At 40.5% G+C, this 18,172-nt stretch overlaps 1 protein-coding gene across 1 annotated transcript in view; it reads left to right on the top strand.

Annotated features, from left to right (window-relative positions):
• LOC148033217 (RNA-binding (RRM/RBD/RNP motifs) family protein) overlaps positions 1-17,787 on the top strand; it is a 60,772-nt gene extending 42,985 nt beyond the window's left edge. Inside the window, exon 8 of the mRNA XM_087681101.1 lies at positions 16,890-17,787. Coding sequence (XP_087537227.1) covers positions 16,890-16,937 — 48 coding nt within the window. The 3' untranslated portion in view covers positions 16,938-17,787. The remainder of the gene's footprint in view (positions 1-16,889) is intronic.
• Positions 17,788-18,172: the final 385 nt, after the last annotated feature.

Raw genomic sequence — 18,172 nt, 5'->3', positions numbered from 1 at the left:
CATTTTTGTATCGTAAGTATGTGTAGGGGCTCGGGTTTTTCCCTTGTTCTCCCCAAGGGTTTTTTCACTCGCAGCCAGAGACCTTTGTTTGAGTGGGGATGTTACAACTATATATATCATCTCTCACTTGACTTGGGTCTCACCTATATATACTAACTCTACATCAATATGAATCATTCTTTGGGAGCATGTCTTGTGTATCTCTCTCGTACTCTCTCTATCTCTCTGTTTTTTTTTTTGAGCATGTTGAGAGATAGAGAGAGTACGAGAGAGATACACAAGACATGCTCCCAAAGAATGATCCATATTGATGTAGAGTTAGTATATATAGGTGAGACCCAAGTCAAGTGAGAGATGATATATATAGTTGTAACATCCCCACTCAAACAAAGGTCTCTGGCTGCGAGTGAAAAAACCCTTGGGGAGAACAAGGGAAAAACCCGAGCCCCTACACATACTTACGATACAAAAATGATTTACTATAAAGTTTTCTTGAATACAATGATACATGCCTCAATCAGTGAGACAAGAACTTGGAACAATACCAAGTGCATGTCTTAATGAACTAAAGCGAGCTTCACTAAGAGCTTTTGTGAAGATGTCTGCAACCATTTGATCACTGGGACAATGCTCCACCATAATGGAACCTTTCTTGACTTCATGTCGAACATAATGATAATGAGTAGCAATATGCTTTGATTTACTATGTTGTATATAGTCTTTGGTAAGACTAATAGCACTTTCGTTTTGCAGCACTCCAATGAATAATGGAAGGGGAAGAAAGATATTGTCCCAAAAAGTTAGCTGCAAATAAAATATCTGTCTTGTGTTTAAACCAATAAATTGAAGACAACCAATAAGATTAGCAAAAGGTTGATGAATGGCTGATTCTTCATTGCGTGTTGTAGATGTACCCTTGGTAGAGCTTGAAAGAATGGAAGTGTTGGCAGAGTGCGCATTTGTCAACCCAAACTTCTTAACAATATCATTAATAAACTTTGTATGGCGAAGAAGAATAATGCCTTGTTGTTGGTGTCGTTGAACTTGAATACCCAAACAAGAATGTATCTCACCAAGAAACACCATTTCAAATGCAGTCGATAAAAGCTTTTTCATAGCATCCAAGAAAGCAATATTATTTGACACAAGAATAATATCATCAACATATAGAGCAAGAATAATAAAACATTTGTCCTCCCTTTTGATGTAAAGATTTGGGTCAACAAAACATGTAACAAAACCTTTAGATGTGAGGAATTGATCAATCTTAATATACCAAGCACGAGAGGCTTGCTTCAATCCAAATAATGCACGATGAAGCTGGCATACAAGATGCTCCTTTGCTGCAATCATAAAACCTTCAGGTTACTCCATATAGATTTCTTCTTCAAGATCTCCATTGAGAAAAGCCGTTTTAACATCCATTTGGTGAATTTCTAGATCAAGTAGTGTTGCAAAAGCCAAAAGCATACGAACAGTTGTGAAGCGCACAATGGAAGAAAATGTTTCTTAATAATCTACTCTTGCAATCTGCGAGTAACCTTTTGCAACAAGTCGTGCTTTGAACTTATCAAACGAGCCATCAGCTTTGGTCTTGGTTTTATAAACCCATTTACATTTGATAGGAACACGATTTGGGGGGAGTTCAGTAAGAATCCATGTACCTTTGGAGATTAAAGAATCGTACTCAGCTTGCATAGCTTCTTGCCATTGATCCCTTTGAGACGAATTGATAGCTTTCATATACGATATTGGATCCTCTTGGACAGACATAGCATCATCAAAGACATCATATTCAATAGAATAGAATCCATGCTCTATCTCAATAGGAAGATCGACATATATCTCCAAACTTTCATTAATCTTCTTTGGAGGTGAAGGAGGTTTATGATCATCATAATTAGTAGACTCACAAAGCAAGTAAGGAAATGCACTAGCAAAGACTGTGTATCATCTGAAACATCTGACGACCATGTGCCACCCATAGTCTTCTCATCAAATATAGCATCACGATTAATGATAACCTTTTGAGTAGAAGGATCATAAAATTTGTAACCTTTGGAATGATCTGAGTAACCAAGAAAAATAATCTTCAAACCTGGAGGATCCAACTTATGTCGAGTGTCCTTGGGCACATGAATATAAGCAATGCAGTCAAATGTGCGAAAGTGAGAGACTGAAGGTGTCTTCCCTGTCCAGATTGTTATAGGAATTTTACCAGCAGGTGCAGTTGTTGGAAGAAGATTTTGAATAAAAACGGTTGTTAGAAGTGCTTCAGTCCAAAACTTTCGAGACAAACCAGAGTGTATAAGCATGCAACGTATAGCATTAAGAATAGTGCGATTTTTGCGCTCAGCAACTCCGTTTTGCTGAGGAGAATAAGGAACTGTAAACTCATGATGAATACCTTGATCCTTACAAAATTCATCAAATAGATTGGATACATATTCATCGCCATTGTCACTGCGAAGAGTCTTTATAGAGAATCCAGTTTGAAGCTCCACACTTATCTTGTATTGTTTAAATATAGATAAAGCCTCAGACTTATGTCGAAGAAGATAGATATGTGTGTACAATGAGAAATCATCAATGAAAGTTATAAAATATCGATATTGAGACTTTGAGGCAGGAAAAAGACCGCAAATATCGGTATGAATCAAATCCAAGAGAGCAGATGAAGTAGAAGTGTGGAAAGGCGAACGATGGTGTTTTCCAAGTGCACAATACTCATATATTCCCATACGTGGATGAGATTTAAGATCCATACCTTGCACAAGACCATGACGATGAAGATCAAGAATTTTGGCAAAATCAGAGTGTGCAAATGGCTGATGCCATAATTTGCAATCTGCATCTCTAGGAGCAGTAACAACATTTGCAACCGTATCGTTCAATGATAGCTCAAATAGATTACTATGTCGAGGAGCCACTGCTATACTATGTCCGTCTTTCTCTATACGACATTGATTATGATCAAAGCCAACAAACAAACCAAGATCAACTAGACGAGCAACAGAAAGAAGATTTCTTTGCAAATCTGGAACATGAAGAACTCCTCTTAATATTCTAGTGGATGAAACAGTCCCCAGTTATAAATCACCCACTCCTTTGACTTGATAAGTCGTATCATCCGCAAGGTAAACAAACTTCTTGACAGGAAGAGAATGATAATTGTGAAGCCACTGCGATTGGTATGTCATGTTTCTAGTGGCACCTGAATCAATGATGAATAGAAAACCATCATGAACATGAAGTATCTTTTCTGGAGAGATATCATGATGGACGAAATTGAGCTCCTGATGAGTATGATCATCATCAGTTGTAGTTTGTTGAACGATATAAGCTCAAGGACGTTCTTCATCATATCTGCGTTTATAACAACGACGAGATGGATGATCTGTATGTGCACAATAATCACAAGGAGGAAAACTTTTGGACGAGTGAGGTTGCTTTGTAGTAACTCCATGCTCCTCATATATTGATGTGCCCAGCAATCAGAAGCCACATGGCCTTTCTTATCACAATAAGAACAATGTTTGTTAGGATAAGCAATACGAGAATATTTACCACCTTGATTAGGGCGTCCACCCTGCTGAAAACGTGAAGCAGGACGCTTGCGAGCAACAAAAGCAGCATCAAAATCCCTTTGTTCACGAGGGACCAAAACAACATCAGATTTTTCCAAATGATGCTCATGACGTTGAGAATATTCAATAAGAGATATACATGCTTTGTCAAAGTGGATATCATCCTTGTTAGACAAAATAGTGATGATATTGTCATATAAAGGATCTTTGATGGTATGAAGAAGTTGAGTAACAATCTGATTTTTAGCAATAGGAGCGCCGGCAGCACCAAGCTGATTGATAATGTCTTTAAAAGCCTCGATATGAGAGTGCATAGAAGTACCAACCTTATATTGAAGATTCTTCAAACGAGTTTGGAGATATAAAATTTCGGTGACCGATTTCTTCTCAAACGTTGAGATAAGATATTCCCAAACAGCATGAGAGGTTTCCAGATGAAAGACACCCAACATAAGTGAGTCAGGAAGTGCAGACAATATATAACGACGAGCCTTTTTGTCACGACGAATCCAATCAGTATGATCAATTTTCCATTGTTCAAATAACGGCCCATCAGTAATCAGAGAATTGCCATTCATCACATCAATAGGTTGAACTGGGCAAGACAGGTTGGCCAAAACAATATTAAATAATTCATCACCTTCAAGAATTAGCATCATCTTTGGTTTCCACCCAGGAAGCCCTTGTCCTTGGAAGAAGGGAACCGAACGTTGGCCAGACGGATATCCGTTAACAATTACGCAATTGGCCATGCCTGTATCTCGAGAGAAAACAAATAAGATGAGATCGCAGAATCTGCAAACCATGAACAAGACGAGCGTAGTTGAGACGCGTGACAATCAAAATAGGGAGATGCATGTAAGAACGACGAAAAATATTGAGTGACTAAAAAGAAAGCCCGAAATAGAGAGACGTAACGTGCAAGACGAGATGGCGCGTATACGAAAAGTGCTATTTCGGTTGAACAAAGAACGTGAACGAGAATAAAACATCGCTAAAAATAGCAAAATGTTTGCTTGTCGTAATCAATGTCATTAACGAAGACGAGCGATTAACAAACTGTAATTAGGGATTAACGAACTGTAATTAGAATTACAGTTTTAAATAAAGAATCGCAGATTCGAGCAGAATTGTTGTCTTGAATTATGAACTGTTATAACTTTTGATCCAGAACTCCGATTAACAAGGGGTTTTGACAGGATTCGAGAGCACGACGAGAGCTACGCACCCAGACCTGGTTTTGTTTTTAAAGACAAAATTAACTAATACTTCTAATTTGAACAAGTTCATGTATCAAATCATCACTTGTGCAAAGAATTCAATCAAGTATAAACAATGAAACAACTTATCTTCCTTGTTGCTATGCATCCATAGCTCTGATACCATGTTGAGAGATAGAGAGAGTACGAGAGAGATACACAAGACATGCTCCCAAAGAATGATTCATATTGATGTAGAGTTAGTATATATAGGTGAGACCCAAGTCAAGTGAGAGATAATATATATAGTTGTAACACAATTTACTGTGTTGTTCCTTATGTATGTGTACAAATGTCAAGTAGCCAAACACTCTCAAGTTTGTATACGAAGATGGCTTGTCCGGCCACACTTCTTGAGGGACTCTCTCCCCCAAAGACATGTTTGGTGTTCGATTTATCAAGTGTACGGCTTCCATAACAGCTTTTGGCCAAAATCCATGAGGTAATGTAGCATGAGACAGCATGGTACAGACCTTCTCGTAAATAGTCCTATTTATATACTGTGCAACATCATTTTGGGGCAGATTATAAGGGATAGTGAGGTTCCTTTTTATCCCTTTGTTGTCACAAAAGGCTTGAAAGGCTTTGGACACATATTCTCCACCATCGTTAGAGCGAAGATACTTTAATGTATTGCTAGTTATATTTTCAATAAGTGCCAGGAAATTTTTAAACTAATCTAAAGCCTCGTCTTCACAATGGATCAAATAAACCCCTTACTTTGCGTGTGGCATCATCAACAAAAAGTGATAAAATATTTCTTTTCCCCTAGAGACAAAGTTGACATCTCACATACATGTAAATGTACAAACTCTAAGGATCAAGATTTTAATGAAGGAGACTTTTTATGTAATGTTTGAGCATGCTTTGCAAAAATACAGTGATCACAATGATCAAAATCAGCATACCTCAAACATGATAAATAACCCAAACGAGAAAGTACAATTTTAGTTTGACTCGTGTGTCCCAACTGGCTATGCCACAAAGAGTCACTTGGCTGCTTCGTTATGGTGACAACATGATTACGCATGCTAGATACACGTAATGGATACAAAGTATCACTTTGAGCCTTTAGAAACAATCGTAAAGCCCTCACATATCTTCCATTTGCTATCCCCAAAAGTGGTATGATAGCCTTCATCATCAGCTACGTTGCAAAGTGAACATTGAACGATGCTGAAATGCCAACTGCACATTGTCAATCCTTGCAATGTCAAATTCATAATTGTTCCCCAAGTGGGCAACACCATGTCTACCACTAGTGTAGTCAGAGAGCCAATCACGGTGTGGTGTCTCATGGAATGAAATACTCGAATCAAGAATCTAGGTGTGCATGTCATCATTAGAATTTGCAATCAATGACTGTGCACTAAAAGAAGAAGCAAAGAGTATATCATTGCCACTATCACTCTCGTGACTGACTACATTGACTTCCTCTATCTTCACACTACTGTATTTTGGTTGTCCTTTTTCTCATCATTATTATCATCAAAGTTTTTGACTTTGCTCTTTTCTTTCTTCCACTTAAAGCAATCCCGCTTGAAGTGCTCTTTCTTGTCACAATGATGGCACTCCACATTTTTACCATGAGACTTGTTGAAGGGGATGCAATGGCAGTGGAGAAGGAGAAGAGGAAGATGTGGGAGAGAAGAGCACACACAATGTAGGTGCCATCAAGAATGATATGACAGCCTTATTGCACTATCTCATATATATGAATAAAGAATATGGGCGGTCAGTGTACACGGGCAGGCCGAAGGGCCTTTTACCCCAACAACCTCCCACTAAAAGGCCAATGGGCTAGGGAGTGAAAAAACAAAGAAAAAAGGAAAAGAGACAAGGTGAGGAATCATGACATCTCACCCAACGCCCAATCGGAAAGCGAGCTGTGCAATAAGCGGGAACCTCTATAAAAGAAGAGTCAAGCATTCCCGAGTCCATGACATCCAAAAGATAAGTGATCTCATAGCTCCATACAACCTAGCAATCCAAGAATGCTTCTCATAAAGCAAGCACAACTCATGAGTGCAAGGCTGTAATGCATAAGCATCAGAGTAGTGCATAGCATTAGCGTGGCGCATAGGAGACAGCTGAGAGCACATAGACTCTCCAAAGTCAATCATAGAAGAAGGGCCAGCATCCCAGGCACATGTTAGCCGGGGTCTCAAGATAGTATGCAGCCTCAACGAAGCGGAAGACTGACATACGGCTATAGCATCAACCATAAAGCACACTGAATGCGCATCAAGAGGCTTGAGAGATGTCTGTGTCTCATAAAAGACAGCATGACGGTTGCGTATAACCTAGTGGGCATCCAAATCCCATAACCTGTAAGCTTAAAAGTCACCATTTCCATAACCAAGGAGAATGCATTTATGTGATATAGGCATATTTGGCATACATATAAATGCCTGGCAGCTAAACATCCTCAAGTAATCATAGGAGGGTCTCATGCCACTCCATGCCTCGTGTGGTATAATACCATCCAAAGTCGGACACAACGTCCTATTAAGCAAGTAGATTGCCATCATAAGGGCCTCAGCCCAAAAGCCATAAGATAACCCAGCAGTGGTAAGCATAGAAGCAACCTTTGCCTGTAGAGTCAAGCACATGCCATGAGCAATCTCGTAATACCGTGGGCATAGGAAATCAATGCCAGACTGCTGACAATAGGATTGAAAGCTGGGAGAGATAGCATGACTCTCATAATCCATCTGTAAGCACCTAGGCCTACAACCAGCAGAATCCATAAATCTGTCAAGCATAACTGCAACATCCTCAATCCGTACCAAGGGAAAAGCCCAAACACGGTGGTGGGTAGCATGATCCATGAAGGTCACAAAATGTGAAGCTCCACCAAGTGACTGGGTAGGCATAGGTCTATAAACTGCACAATGGACAAGACCTAGAGGATCATGCCTCACGATCACCATGAGCCAAAAGGGCTCTGCAAGGGCCATAAGAATAATCAGGGCAAGCATCAAGATCTGCATGTGACATAGGAGGCATCAACGAGTTTGAACAAGACAAGATCTCATTCTCTCTGTGGTGCATATGGCCTAGGCGATAATGCTATAACAATGCATGTGGTATCTAGATAACTGCAACCATAGAATGTCCCACATGAGAGACATGCACTGGGTAGTGAGAATCAACTCTAGAACCCCTGGCCAAAACCAAGAAACCACGGTAGATCTTCCATGACCTATCCTGAAGAGAAATAGAGTAACCTGCATCATGCAACTGACGGATAGACATCAAGCTCTTACTAAGGATAGGAATATGTAATACATCATGGAACACAAGAGAAGTCCCATCAGGCAAAGCTAGGTGTATGTCCCTTGTACCAACAATAGTATAAGTTTGCTCAAGGCCCAAATCAATACATTTGTCATCCTCCTTGTAAGAAGAGAACCATGCTCTATGAGGGGTAACATAACAATGCCATAGAGTCCAATAGCCAATCTGAGGTGTAGGCCGTATCATTGAGCAAGAAAGTTGTAGGGAAACTAGATGACAGGAGTACATGCTCAACTACATCATCATGGGTAATAACATGTACCTCACCACTAGTAATAGTGGTAACACCCGTTGCATCTCCTGTATCTCTGACTCTCTGCTCATGTCGAGTCCGTCTTTGTCTCTGTTGCTCTCTAATCCATCTAAAACATTGTCTTTTAACATGCCCAAGCTTCCCACAATGGAAGCATACATAAGCATACTGCTGCAAGGACTCATCCATCCGTAAGGGAAAAGGGAACATATGCAGAAGCTCCCACATGAACAAACCTCGTAGCATGACATAGCCAACCACAGTAGCATAAAGCAAAAGACATTTATCATAAGAGCATACAGATCTCAGCCATAACATCAGCCCATAACTATACGCATAAGCATAGCTCTGCAGTACATAATGCCATCTGGGAAAAGCCACGCTAAGCCAAGACCGGCAAGAGGCAAAAAATCATGCAAGAGTCAAGCTCTAGGAAAAGCCCAAGTATCTGTAAAACAACATCCAAATAAGTGGCTCTGTAAAGTACATGAAATTAGACAAAGTGCATAGCCGGGTAAGCGTTAAGAGCAACTGCTCTCTGATCTATATGGGCAAAAGCAACCCAACTAGTATAGAAGCTAGGCAACACAGAAGCAACAAAGCCATAATTGCTAAACCCAAGCACTGTCAAGAAGTCCATTGATCAAAGAGTAGCCCGCAAAGAACCAAGCATCAATAAGCAATGAAAGCTCAATAACCAATTGCCAAGACAATGGAGCAAGCTTTGCTCAAACATGTATTTGCATCCAAGTAAATCCAAGATCCATAATTGGGACATTAAGGGCTAGATAGCATCCAAGTTGCATAAGTGATAAGCCGAGCAAATGCAAACTGCTCCACAAAATTCTCAAATGCAAGTTGATTCAAGCCCAAACATTTGCCATATTGTAGCCGAACCCAAAAGCATCCACATCAGACATCAGTCCCATAAGAAAATGACAGTGAACTAAGAATTCAGCTACTCTTTGCTCAGGAAGCATCCGGGAGCATAAACATCAAAGTGGCATCATCCAAATACATCAACATATCATGTCGAGTAGTTAAGAGCATCTGTAGACCATAGGCATAACCAAACTAGAGGTAAAATAATCTGTCAACCAAGGTAGCATAAATCCCAACCAACAACGAAGTGTCCGTATCCAAATCAAGGCTTAATAGCTCTCAAATAGCATATCCGGGCATAAACCATGATGACCAAGCATCAATACATCCAACAGGACACTCCAATGTCAACAAAGAGCATTATGCATAAGCCTGTCCCTAATAAAACCTTGCTGCCCAAACAATATACAACAGTAAATCCTTGCATAAATCAAGCCATGGAAGCTCAAACCAAGTCCCAAAGCATCTCAAAACATTGGACAAACATTCCCAAAGCATTTGGAAATCAAATACCAAGCCTTGGGAGCATCACATAAGCTAAGAGCATGACATTTTCTTGTTGCAAATTAACTCAAATCTGTTGCAGAAAATTCTGTGATTAGAATTTGGCAGATTTGACAGCACCATTGCGTTCGGAGTGTTCCAAAACTCCAAGTTAGACTCTTACCTTGCCTAAATCGGGTTTTGGATGCTCGATATATGAGAAAAAATGGGATTTTTGAGCAAAATTTTGAAATAGGCACAAAAAAAACGTGAGCTGCTATTGTGGGGCGTGTTGGTTATCTTGAGGATAAGGGGGCAAATGGGGGTAAACAAGGTGCCCAATGAAGCCAAGGAACACCTGCAAAGAGCCTATGAGGGCCGGGGAGAGGCGAGAGATGAAATCTTACCTCGGGGGGAAGAAGCCATGGTTGGCATTGAAGCTCCAAGCTCTAGGTCTTCTATCCAGGTTGAAGTAATGCTGGGGCCAAGCTCCATGATCAAGCTCTGATCCAAAGCTCTGATACCAGTTGAAGGGGATGCAATGGTAGTGGAGACGGAGAAGAGGAAGATGTGGGAGAGAAGAGCACAAACAATGTAGGTGTTGTCAAGAATGATATGACAGTCTTATTGCACTATCTCATATATACGAATAAAGAATATGGGCAGTCAGTGTGCACGGGTAGGCCCAAGGGCCTTTTACCCCAACACTTGTTGCATGCTTTGTTGTTAGAGTTGCCTTTCTGCTAGGATCTTCCTCTAGTATGCAGTGCATTGGAAGACTTGTTTGCCGAAATATTTTGGCTATTGAGCTCCTCCATGAGTAAAGAGCTTTCCACATTTGAATATAGTAACATAGCATTAGAATTACTCATTGCTGTCCTAAAGTGTCCCAACTTTCAGGCAAAGTGCATAGCAAAAAGATTGCCATAAACTCCTTATCAAGGTGAAATTCCGAAGCAATCAGCTGGTTGAAAATAGAGTTAAACTCATTCAAATGTATAGACGTGACCGTACCTTCCTTCATCTGAAGGTCCATAAAAAATTTCAACCAATAAACCTTGTTGGCTGCACTTTTTTGAGCATATAACTCCTCAAGTCGTTGCCACATATCATAGACATATTTTAATTTCTCTATTTTGAAGAGCAAAGTGTCTGACATTGAAAGCACTATAGTAGAGCGTGCAAGCTCATCTAACTCATCCCACTCATCTAGATCCATGGTTGCTGGTTTCACCCCTTTTGTTTTTATAGGCTTCACCTGTCTCTTGTGCACCAAGACATTACAGCACTGTTTTTGCCACATAGCAAAGTTGTGTGCACCCTCAAGCTTCTTAATGCTCAAAAGGTTGCTGCTATCATTGCTGCCAGCCATGGTTTACAACTCAAAAGTGACTCAATAATCAACAAATGTGAGCCCAACTGTCACACAAATGACCAAGGTCCGAAGCAAGTACTAACTAGCAATGAAAATTCAAGTAATTGCAGATATTTTAGATATGCAAATAAATTTTCAGAGGTATGAAATGTGTGTTATAGCACACCATAAGCAATTACAGTTGTATCACGGGCTAATACATGAATTTCATGAGAGTGCCCCAAATTCTAGCTGCAATATTTGCTCCAAATGCATTCACAGGGCACAAATTTGACTCCCATGGTTAAAAGCCCCAAAATTTCTTTGCTCAAAGTGCTCAAATGATATTAAAAATAATTTTTAAATTTTACGAAAATTTCACAAATTTTGCGAAAGCCTCAAAATTTTTTGGGGTTCTATGTGCTCAATTTGCATAGAAATTGCATTGCAAGTACATACCAATACCAAATTTGATTTAGACTTCACGAATTTTGCAAAAGCCCCAAATTGTACAGGATCCAGTGTTTCGAAATTTCAAGAATTGTACTTGTCCCATTGCAATTTTTGTATGTACGTGAAAAGCCCCATTTTTTGAGACTCGAGAGTGTGTAAGAATCTACAAAATTTACTTGGTCAAGTAAAATCTTTACGCGTACGCCAAATCCCTAAATTTTGGGAGTAGATGTGTGCCCAACTATGAGATTTGTTGAGCTGTGCTTATGTATGCGTGACAATCCACAACGCACCAAGGGAAAAAGGAAAAACAAGAAAAAAATCGTTAAAAAAAAGAAGACTTGGCCAACACTCGACTTGCATGTCGCTTGCCCCCATTGCCTACCACTTGTGCATCCCTTGTGCTGACGCTGTATGCTTGCACACTTGTGCCGCTTGACACTTGGGTTGACAAGCACTTGCGTTGACTTGCAAAGCGTGTGATGACTATCTTGTCTTGCGACTTGTGACTTGAACGTTGCCTACATGATTGGGGCTTGATCAAAATTGGCGACCTGCTATTGGCACAACTCGGATTGACTCTGGGAAGTGCGCTTACAATAACCTTCAGCTCTGATACTAGTTTGTGGTGGCCTATGTGTAGTGAAGGTTTGATGTTTAGTAATGGCAATGGCAGAGAGAGAGAGAGAGAGTAAGCAATAGTAGAGAGTGGCATGCATGATGTGTGGGTACAAAGAGTTATACAACTCTTAGGTTTTTGTGATTGTTATATGTAAAGTACTAAAGTGCTAAGGATGTGTTCACACTTGAGCACGTATAAAAGACATGGTGGCCCTTTATTTATTCCCAACACCTTGTGCTCGGATGGAGAACAATCCACCCAAATATCATGATCCTTGTAAAATTGAGAAAATATGTTAGGATAAAACTCACCGTGGTGGTTTGCATGTACACTGTGAACTTTTAAAGAGGTTTGTGTTTCCGCAAACACCTTCCAATTGTAGAAGTGGGAGTACACCTCGCTCTTGTACTCTAAGAAGTAGGGTATACATAACTAGTAAAGTCGTCAATAATCAATATGAGATACTTGGCCTTCCCAAGGAAGGCCATGCTGACAGGTTTGCAAAGGTGGGTGATCCAACTCTAGGACTGTCGAAGCCCTCTAATCAGCAACTTATGGATGAGGTTATCTATGTTGTTTGCCCCTCAAGCAATTGGGGCAAATAGTGTGAATGAGAGGAAAATCTGAAAGTCTCTCCACCATCTTCTTCTGAGAAGCCTGTCTAATAGCCTCTAGGTTGAGATGCCCATAATGAGCATGCCAAAGTAGTCCAAGCTCATGGAAAATCGTGTAGTGAGGATTGTGAGTGTGTAAAGTCTACCCTCTTGTGTACCTGTCCAAAGAGTAGCTTGAGGAGATGCATCCTCCATGATAATTGCATCCTGGGTGAAAATTACTTGGCTACTTGGTTGTGTAAGACCGTAAATAGACAAGAGGTTAAAGCCTAAATTTGGTACACAAAGGACTTTCGCCAAAGAAGTATGTTGATCAGGCAATTGGGGAATGGTCTCCACTCCTCGGATGAGGATGGAAGAGTTGTCACCAATGGTGACAGATCCTTATTTGGATCTCATGACTTGAGGCCAGCCTTGATAGTAAGTCATGTGGGAAGAGGCCCCACTATCCATGAGCTAAGGCTTCTCCTTGGAAGAAGTAGCAAGAATTGTATCCTCCACCTTGAATAAGTGTACGAACATAGACTCAGTGATAGTGGGTGTAACCTTCTAATCCTCAGACCCCTCCTTGGACTTCAAATGGGGTTACTTTTGCCAGCACTTCTTCTCCTTTCCCCAAAACTTGCTGTAAAAGCCTTTGTGGAGCCCGATCTATTGGCACCTGTATCTATGAGCCACTTCTCATGCTCCAAGTCTAGTGAGGCAAGGTCCTCCCAAATAAGAGTATCTTGGGATCTCGAAGTTAGAAGAGTGGTCTAGAAAGCCAAACTTCGGAGATGATAGTTAAGTCAAAAGAATCATGGCCATGTCCTCCAAAGATATAGTCCATTCGAGAGGTGCAAGCTCATCTCTCATGTCCTCCAATTTGTTAATGTGGTCCTTCATGGAAGAAGAATCATCGACATTGAACTTTTAAAGGTTCTTTTGAAGGGATATGTGGTGGGCAAATGTCTTTTGACGGTACAAAGATGATAGCTTCTTTCACCCCTATGTGGCAGCCTTCAGTATGCAAATATGCACTAGGATAGAATCCTATAAGCTCATAAAAAGAAAGGATTTAGCTTGTGAGTTAAGACGATCCCCTAGGGTGAAGGTGTTGAGAATGGACTCTACCTTACATGACCACAATGAATAGCTAGAACCATCCAAGCGGTCCTCTTTGGGCAAAGAATGAAGTATGGGTACTTGCATGAGGGTGCCACAGGAGGCATCTTAAAGACCAGGGTGATAGGTCTTATTGGAAATGTGGAGGGTGGGAGAGGAGAGGGCTGCTGTACAAACTGACTTGGTGACCTCAGTTCTTCTTGGCCTTAATGATAATCATCGCAATAATCTCGCTGCCTTTCAGAGGATAGCCCCTTGAACACTGGAAATCAGCTATAGGTTGACAAGGAAATCAATGTAGATGGTCCACTTGGAGGAGATCAGTTGTCGCCTACACAAAAAACTGCTGCATTTGCACAAAATCCTGATGCAGACTATTGCCATACTGATTTGGATTGTTGCCTACACTAGAGAACAATTGTCTATAGGAGAACACCTGTGTTTCAGCAAAATGCTGATATGGATGGCTGCGATTGCAGCTAGGAGGGTCACCTCAGCTCAAAACAGCTGTCCTCTCTTGTTTGGCGGTGACACCATGTGAGGATGGGGAATGGAAGAGGAACACTAACATAGATAGAAAGGAAGAGAGAGAGAGTAGGAAAAGTAAGAAAGAAATCTGCGATGAATGCTGAATACAACACTTTGGACAGATCAGTCCTTGCACACAGCCCAATGTGTCAGTGAGGGCACCAGATTAGGTGAGAATGACCGCAGCGAGTATCAGAGATGGAAGGGAATGTCAGAGACGAAGTGTGCTCCTGAAACTTGCAAAGGAATGAGTGAATTGCCAAGTGTGGGGGGCAGCTATAAATAGTTGAAAAGCTCCAAGTCTGGCCAATCTAGAACTGGGGCCATAAATATGGCTGCCCTAGCAAGGCAAACCTAGGAAATGCACAAGAAGTGTGCTCAAAACAGAGGGAATGCATGGAAATGCACACTAAACTATTACAACTCCAATGTCTTTGTTAGACTTTGACAAGAGCTCACAACCAAGAGATGATAGATTGACAAACCTTAAAATAGGGAGGCTAACATCTCTTGTGTGGGAATGTAGATCATGTTGATATCCCTTGCATGTGATCTCTCTTTCACAGAGTGATAATCTATCTCAATGTATTTCGTACGAGCATGGCACATAGAATTCCGTGCTACTACAATAGCACTTTGAACGTTAGAAATAATTGGAGTGGTTCCTGTCAAATGAACATCAAGATCAACCAATACATTGTAACTAAACACATTTGATTTTCACTGTGAAAGCTGCCTTGAACTCAACTTCAGAATATGAGGTAGCCACAATAGGTTGTTTCTTGCCAAGAAATGCATTACTCACCTAGAAAGAAATAGAGTCCATTAGTATTTGGGGATCACTTTTTGAATTACGTTCACATTATTCACTCAAGGTGGGTTTATTACACTTATTGTGTTCCTCTATAGCTCTGGTGTGAATGCTCCTCCCTTGTTTATGGGCAGTTTTGACCTTCTAGTTGGATAAGGGTTTTTCCTCTTGGGAGCACTCATTAGTGGGTGTGGTTCTTTAGTACCTTAGGGATTGTACTTGCATCATCATTCTCACATAGTGGATGTGACTTTCCAACAACTCTCTTTTCTTGCTGTTCACTTGTTCACTTTGAGTTTGTTGTATGATGTATATGCTCCTATCTATGTACTTGTAAGTTGTAGTGCATGTTTTGCATGTGGCATATGCCATAGGGGTTTTGGCGTGTTACCCTCAAGTATTCATCTTATATACTCTAAATAGTATTGCTATTTGGACTTTAAGCATCTCTTCTCTCATCTTTAGTCCCCAAAATAATCAAGTGTTTTTTTTTAAAATGCTAACATCATACCGTACTTAATAAAATCTTAAGGTACCATTTAGTACCGTATTTTATCCCACCGCATGGTATCATACCTTCACACCTAACAAATATGTTGCCACCCTTTGATCCATTCCATCTCCTTTGGCCTTTTGCCACATCCAGGAAATAAGAGGGGGTGTTGGCAATCATGGTCATTTCTTGCTCTTGAGCTTCAGTCTGAGTTAGACTAGGACATTTGGAGCTCGGACATTGTGCTTGTCTATCATTTCATCTATCTTAGATGCTTCAAGTGCAGGTCACATTACAACATTTTATTTTTGTCAGGGTGGACACATTGACATATGGGTGGATTATCCTAGGCAGTCATATTTTGGGCCTTGACCAGTTAGTTTGCAAGTTGTGGCATCAGTTTGGCTATTTATGGGAGGCCTCCTCTTGCTGCATTCAGTCACTGATCATTCAGCCGGCCCTTGTTCTTTTGTCTCATCCTCTTGCCTCCATCTAGCAACCACACTGATGCTCTTAGCTGCTGTTCGGGCTGACTATTGCAGCCTTGTATCATTCGGTTTTTTGTCAGTCTGTTCCTTCATTCTACAACGTTTCTCTCTGTTTCCCTCTTCTCTATTCCCTCTGTTTTCACTTTCCTTTTGTTGCATGCTCACAGACTTTTCTACAAGTATCAAGAAGTGTCTAGGAAAATTGACACTTTAGTAGATACGTCAAGAATTCTCTAGAAGGTTGCAGATATTTGTACCTTGCTTAAGGTCCATAAAGGACCTTTGATTAATGAATCTCCATCTAATCAAGTGAAGTGAGTTGTGACATTCTATAATTGGGCCTCAAAACTCTTGCTCTGTGTGTGCGCGCATGCGTGGGTGTGTATAACAGACACTTGGGTGATTTTTTAAAAAGCTTGGAGTACAGGAAATAGACCAAATATGTAGAATTAGTACTGCAACAAGGGAGTTTGAAACAAACTTGATTCAACAAGTTTTATGATTGTTATGTAGTTTTAACAGTTTGAATTTGTGCATTTCTTTCTAGTATCTGTAGCATGAAATTTGGATGAGGTGTTTTCAGTGTATCCTGGAATTCTTCAAGATGGCTCATTTGTATTTGTACAGCTTCCTTTTAACAGTGTTCTATTTTTTCCAGAAGTCTTTGCTACCACGAACTCCAAAGAAGATCAAGTTTTCAGATTAAGTGGAGGTGAAGAGGGGCATCTGATAAAGTAAATATCTTTGGTAGAGATATTTCTGGTGGTTGTGCTGGAATTGACTGCCTTGACGAAGCAAAGAGGCACTTAAAGATGCCAATATAGCTTCTTGGGAATTTGGAAAACCACCTAACCTTGAAATCTCTGGGTGGTTTTGCCATAGCTGAATAGCTGAACTTTTTTGGGCTTGGTGTAGGCGACTGACAAACTTGCAAGCCTTGTACATTTTTTGGTGATAAAGGATTTTTTGAGAGCTGTATGAACTGGCATGACTACAGTAGCCTCACAATGTCCTATTTAGGACAGGAAGCATATTTTTCAGAGCATATACTGGTGTAATACATTAACAGATCAGTATGGTGTAGTACCTTACATGGATTGATGTCTTTCCCTACTAGGATGATTTGCAGGGGCTGCTCTTAAGATTGTAGGACCTCGGTCTATCCACAAAGAAAAGCAAGTGGCAGACAATGATATGCTTCTGCTTCAGGCTCTGAAGAATCAGTTTTCCTCTACATAGTACTAAATCAATGTTTGTCCCTCCCAAACACAAAAATGATCATATGGGCCAGAAGGACTAGTTTTGTTGGGGGAAATTCTGATGTGGTAGAAATAACTTCAAGATAGGCATATCTTACAAATCTGGTGGACTCAGATGAACTCCTAAATTCTTCCACTATCCAATAGTAGAGGTATCGCACGCACCCCTGTTTTCAAGAGTACTAGCATGGTAGGAACAATCCAAGATGCCTTAAAAGGCATGTTCCAAAAATTGAAGGCTTGAACCTTGGTGTGGAGAGAGAGAGAGAGAGAGAGAGAGAGAGAGAGAGAGAGAGAGAGAGAGAGAGAGTACATCTACTAAAGACCAAATCAGCCTATGAGACATATTCGTGCACAGAGAATATCCTCATGGTATCAAGGAAGTGAAAGTAAGAGATCCTATCTAATGTGCAATGAGTATGTGCTTCATTGTCTAGGTGAGGCATTAGTGTATACAAGTATGTCCATTTAGGGATGTTAGACTCATTGCCATGTAGACTTAATTCCATCCAATGATGGGGGGGGGGATGTAAGATGTGATAACAGTTTGGTGTGGTGGGCCAAGTACATCTCATGCATGCTATTGTTGAATCAATGTGACCTTTCTTTGGTGTGAGATGGGCCATTTGCTGCTAAATTGCTAGGTTATGTGACTTCGATCTCGTGCCCTTTGTAGGGATAC

This window comes from Lygodium microphyllum, chromosome 7 (assembly GCF_053477565.2).
Source record: "Lygodium microphyllum isolate KBCC chromosome 7, Lygodium_microphyllum_v1.1.10, whole genome shotgun sequence".
Classification (NCBI taxonomy): domain Eukaryota; kingdom Viridiplantae; phylum Streptophyta; class Polypodiopsida; order Schizaeales; family Lygodiaceae; genus Lygodium; species Lygodium microphyllum.
This window is presented reverse-complemented; position numbering and strand designations above follow the sequence as displayed.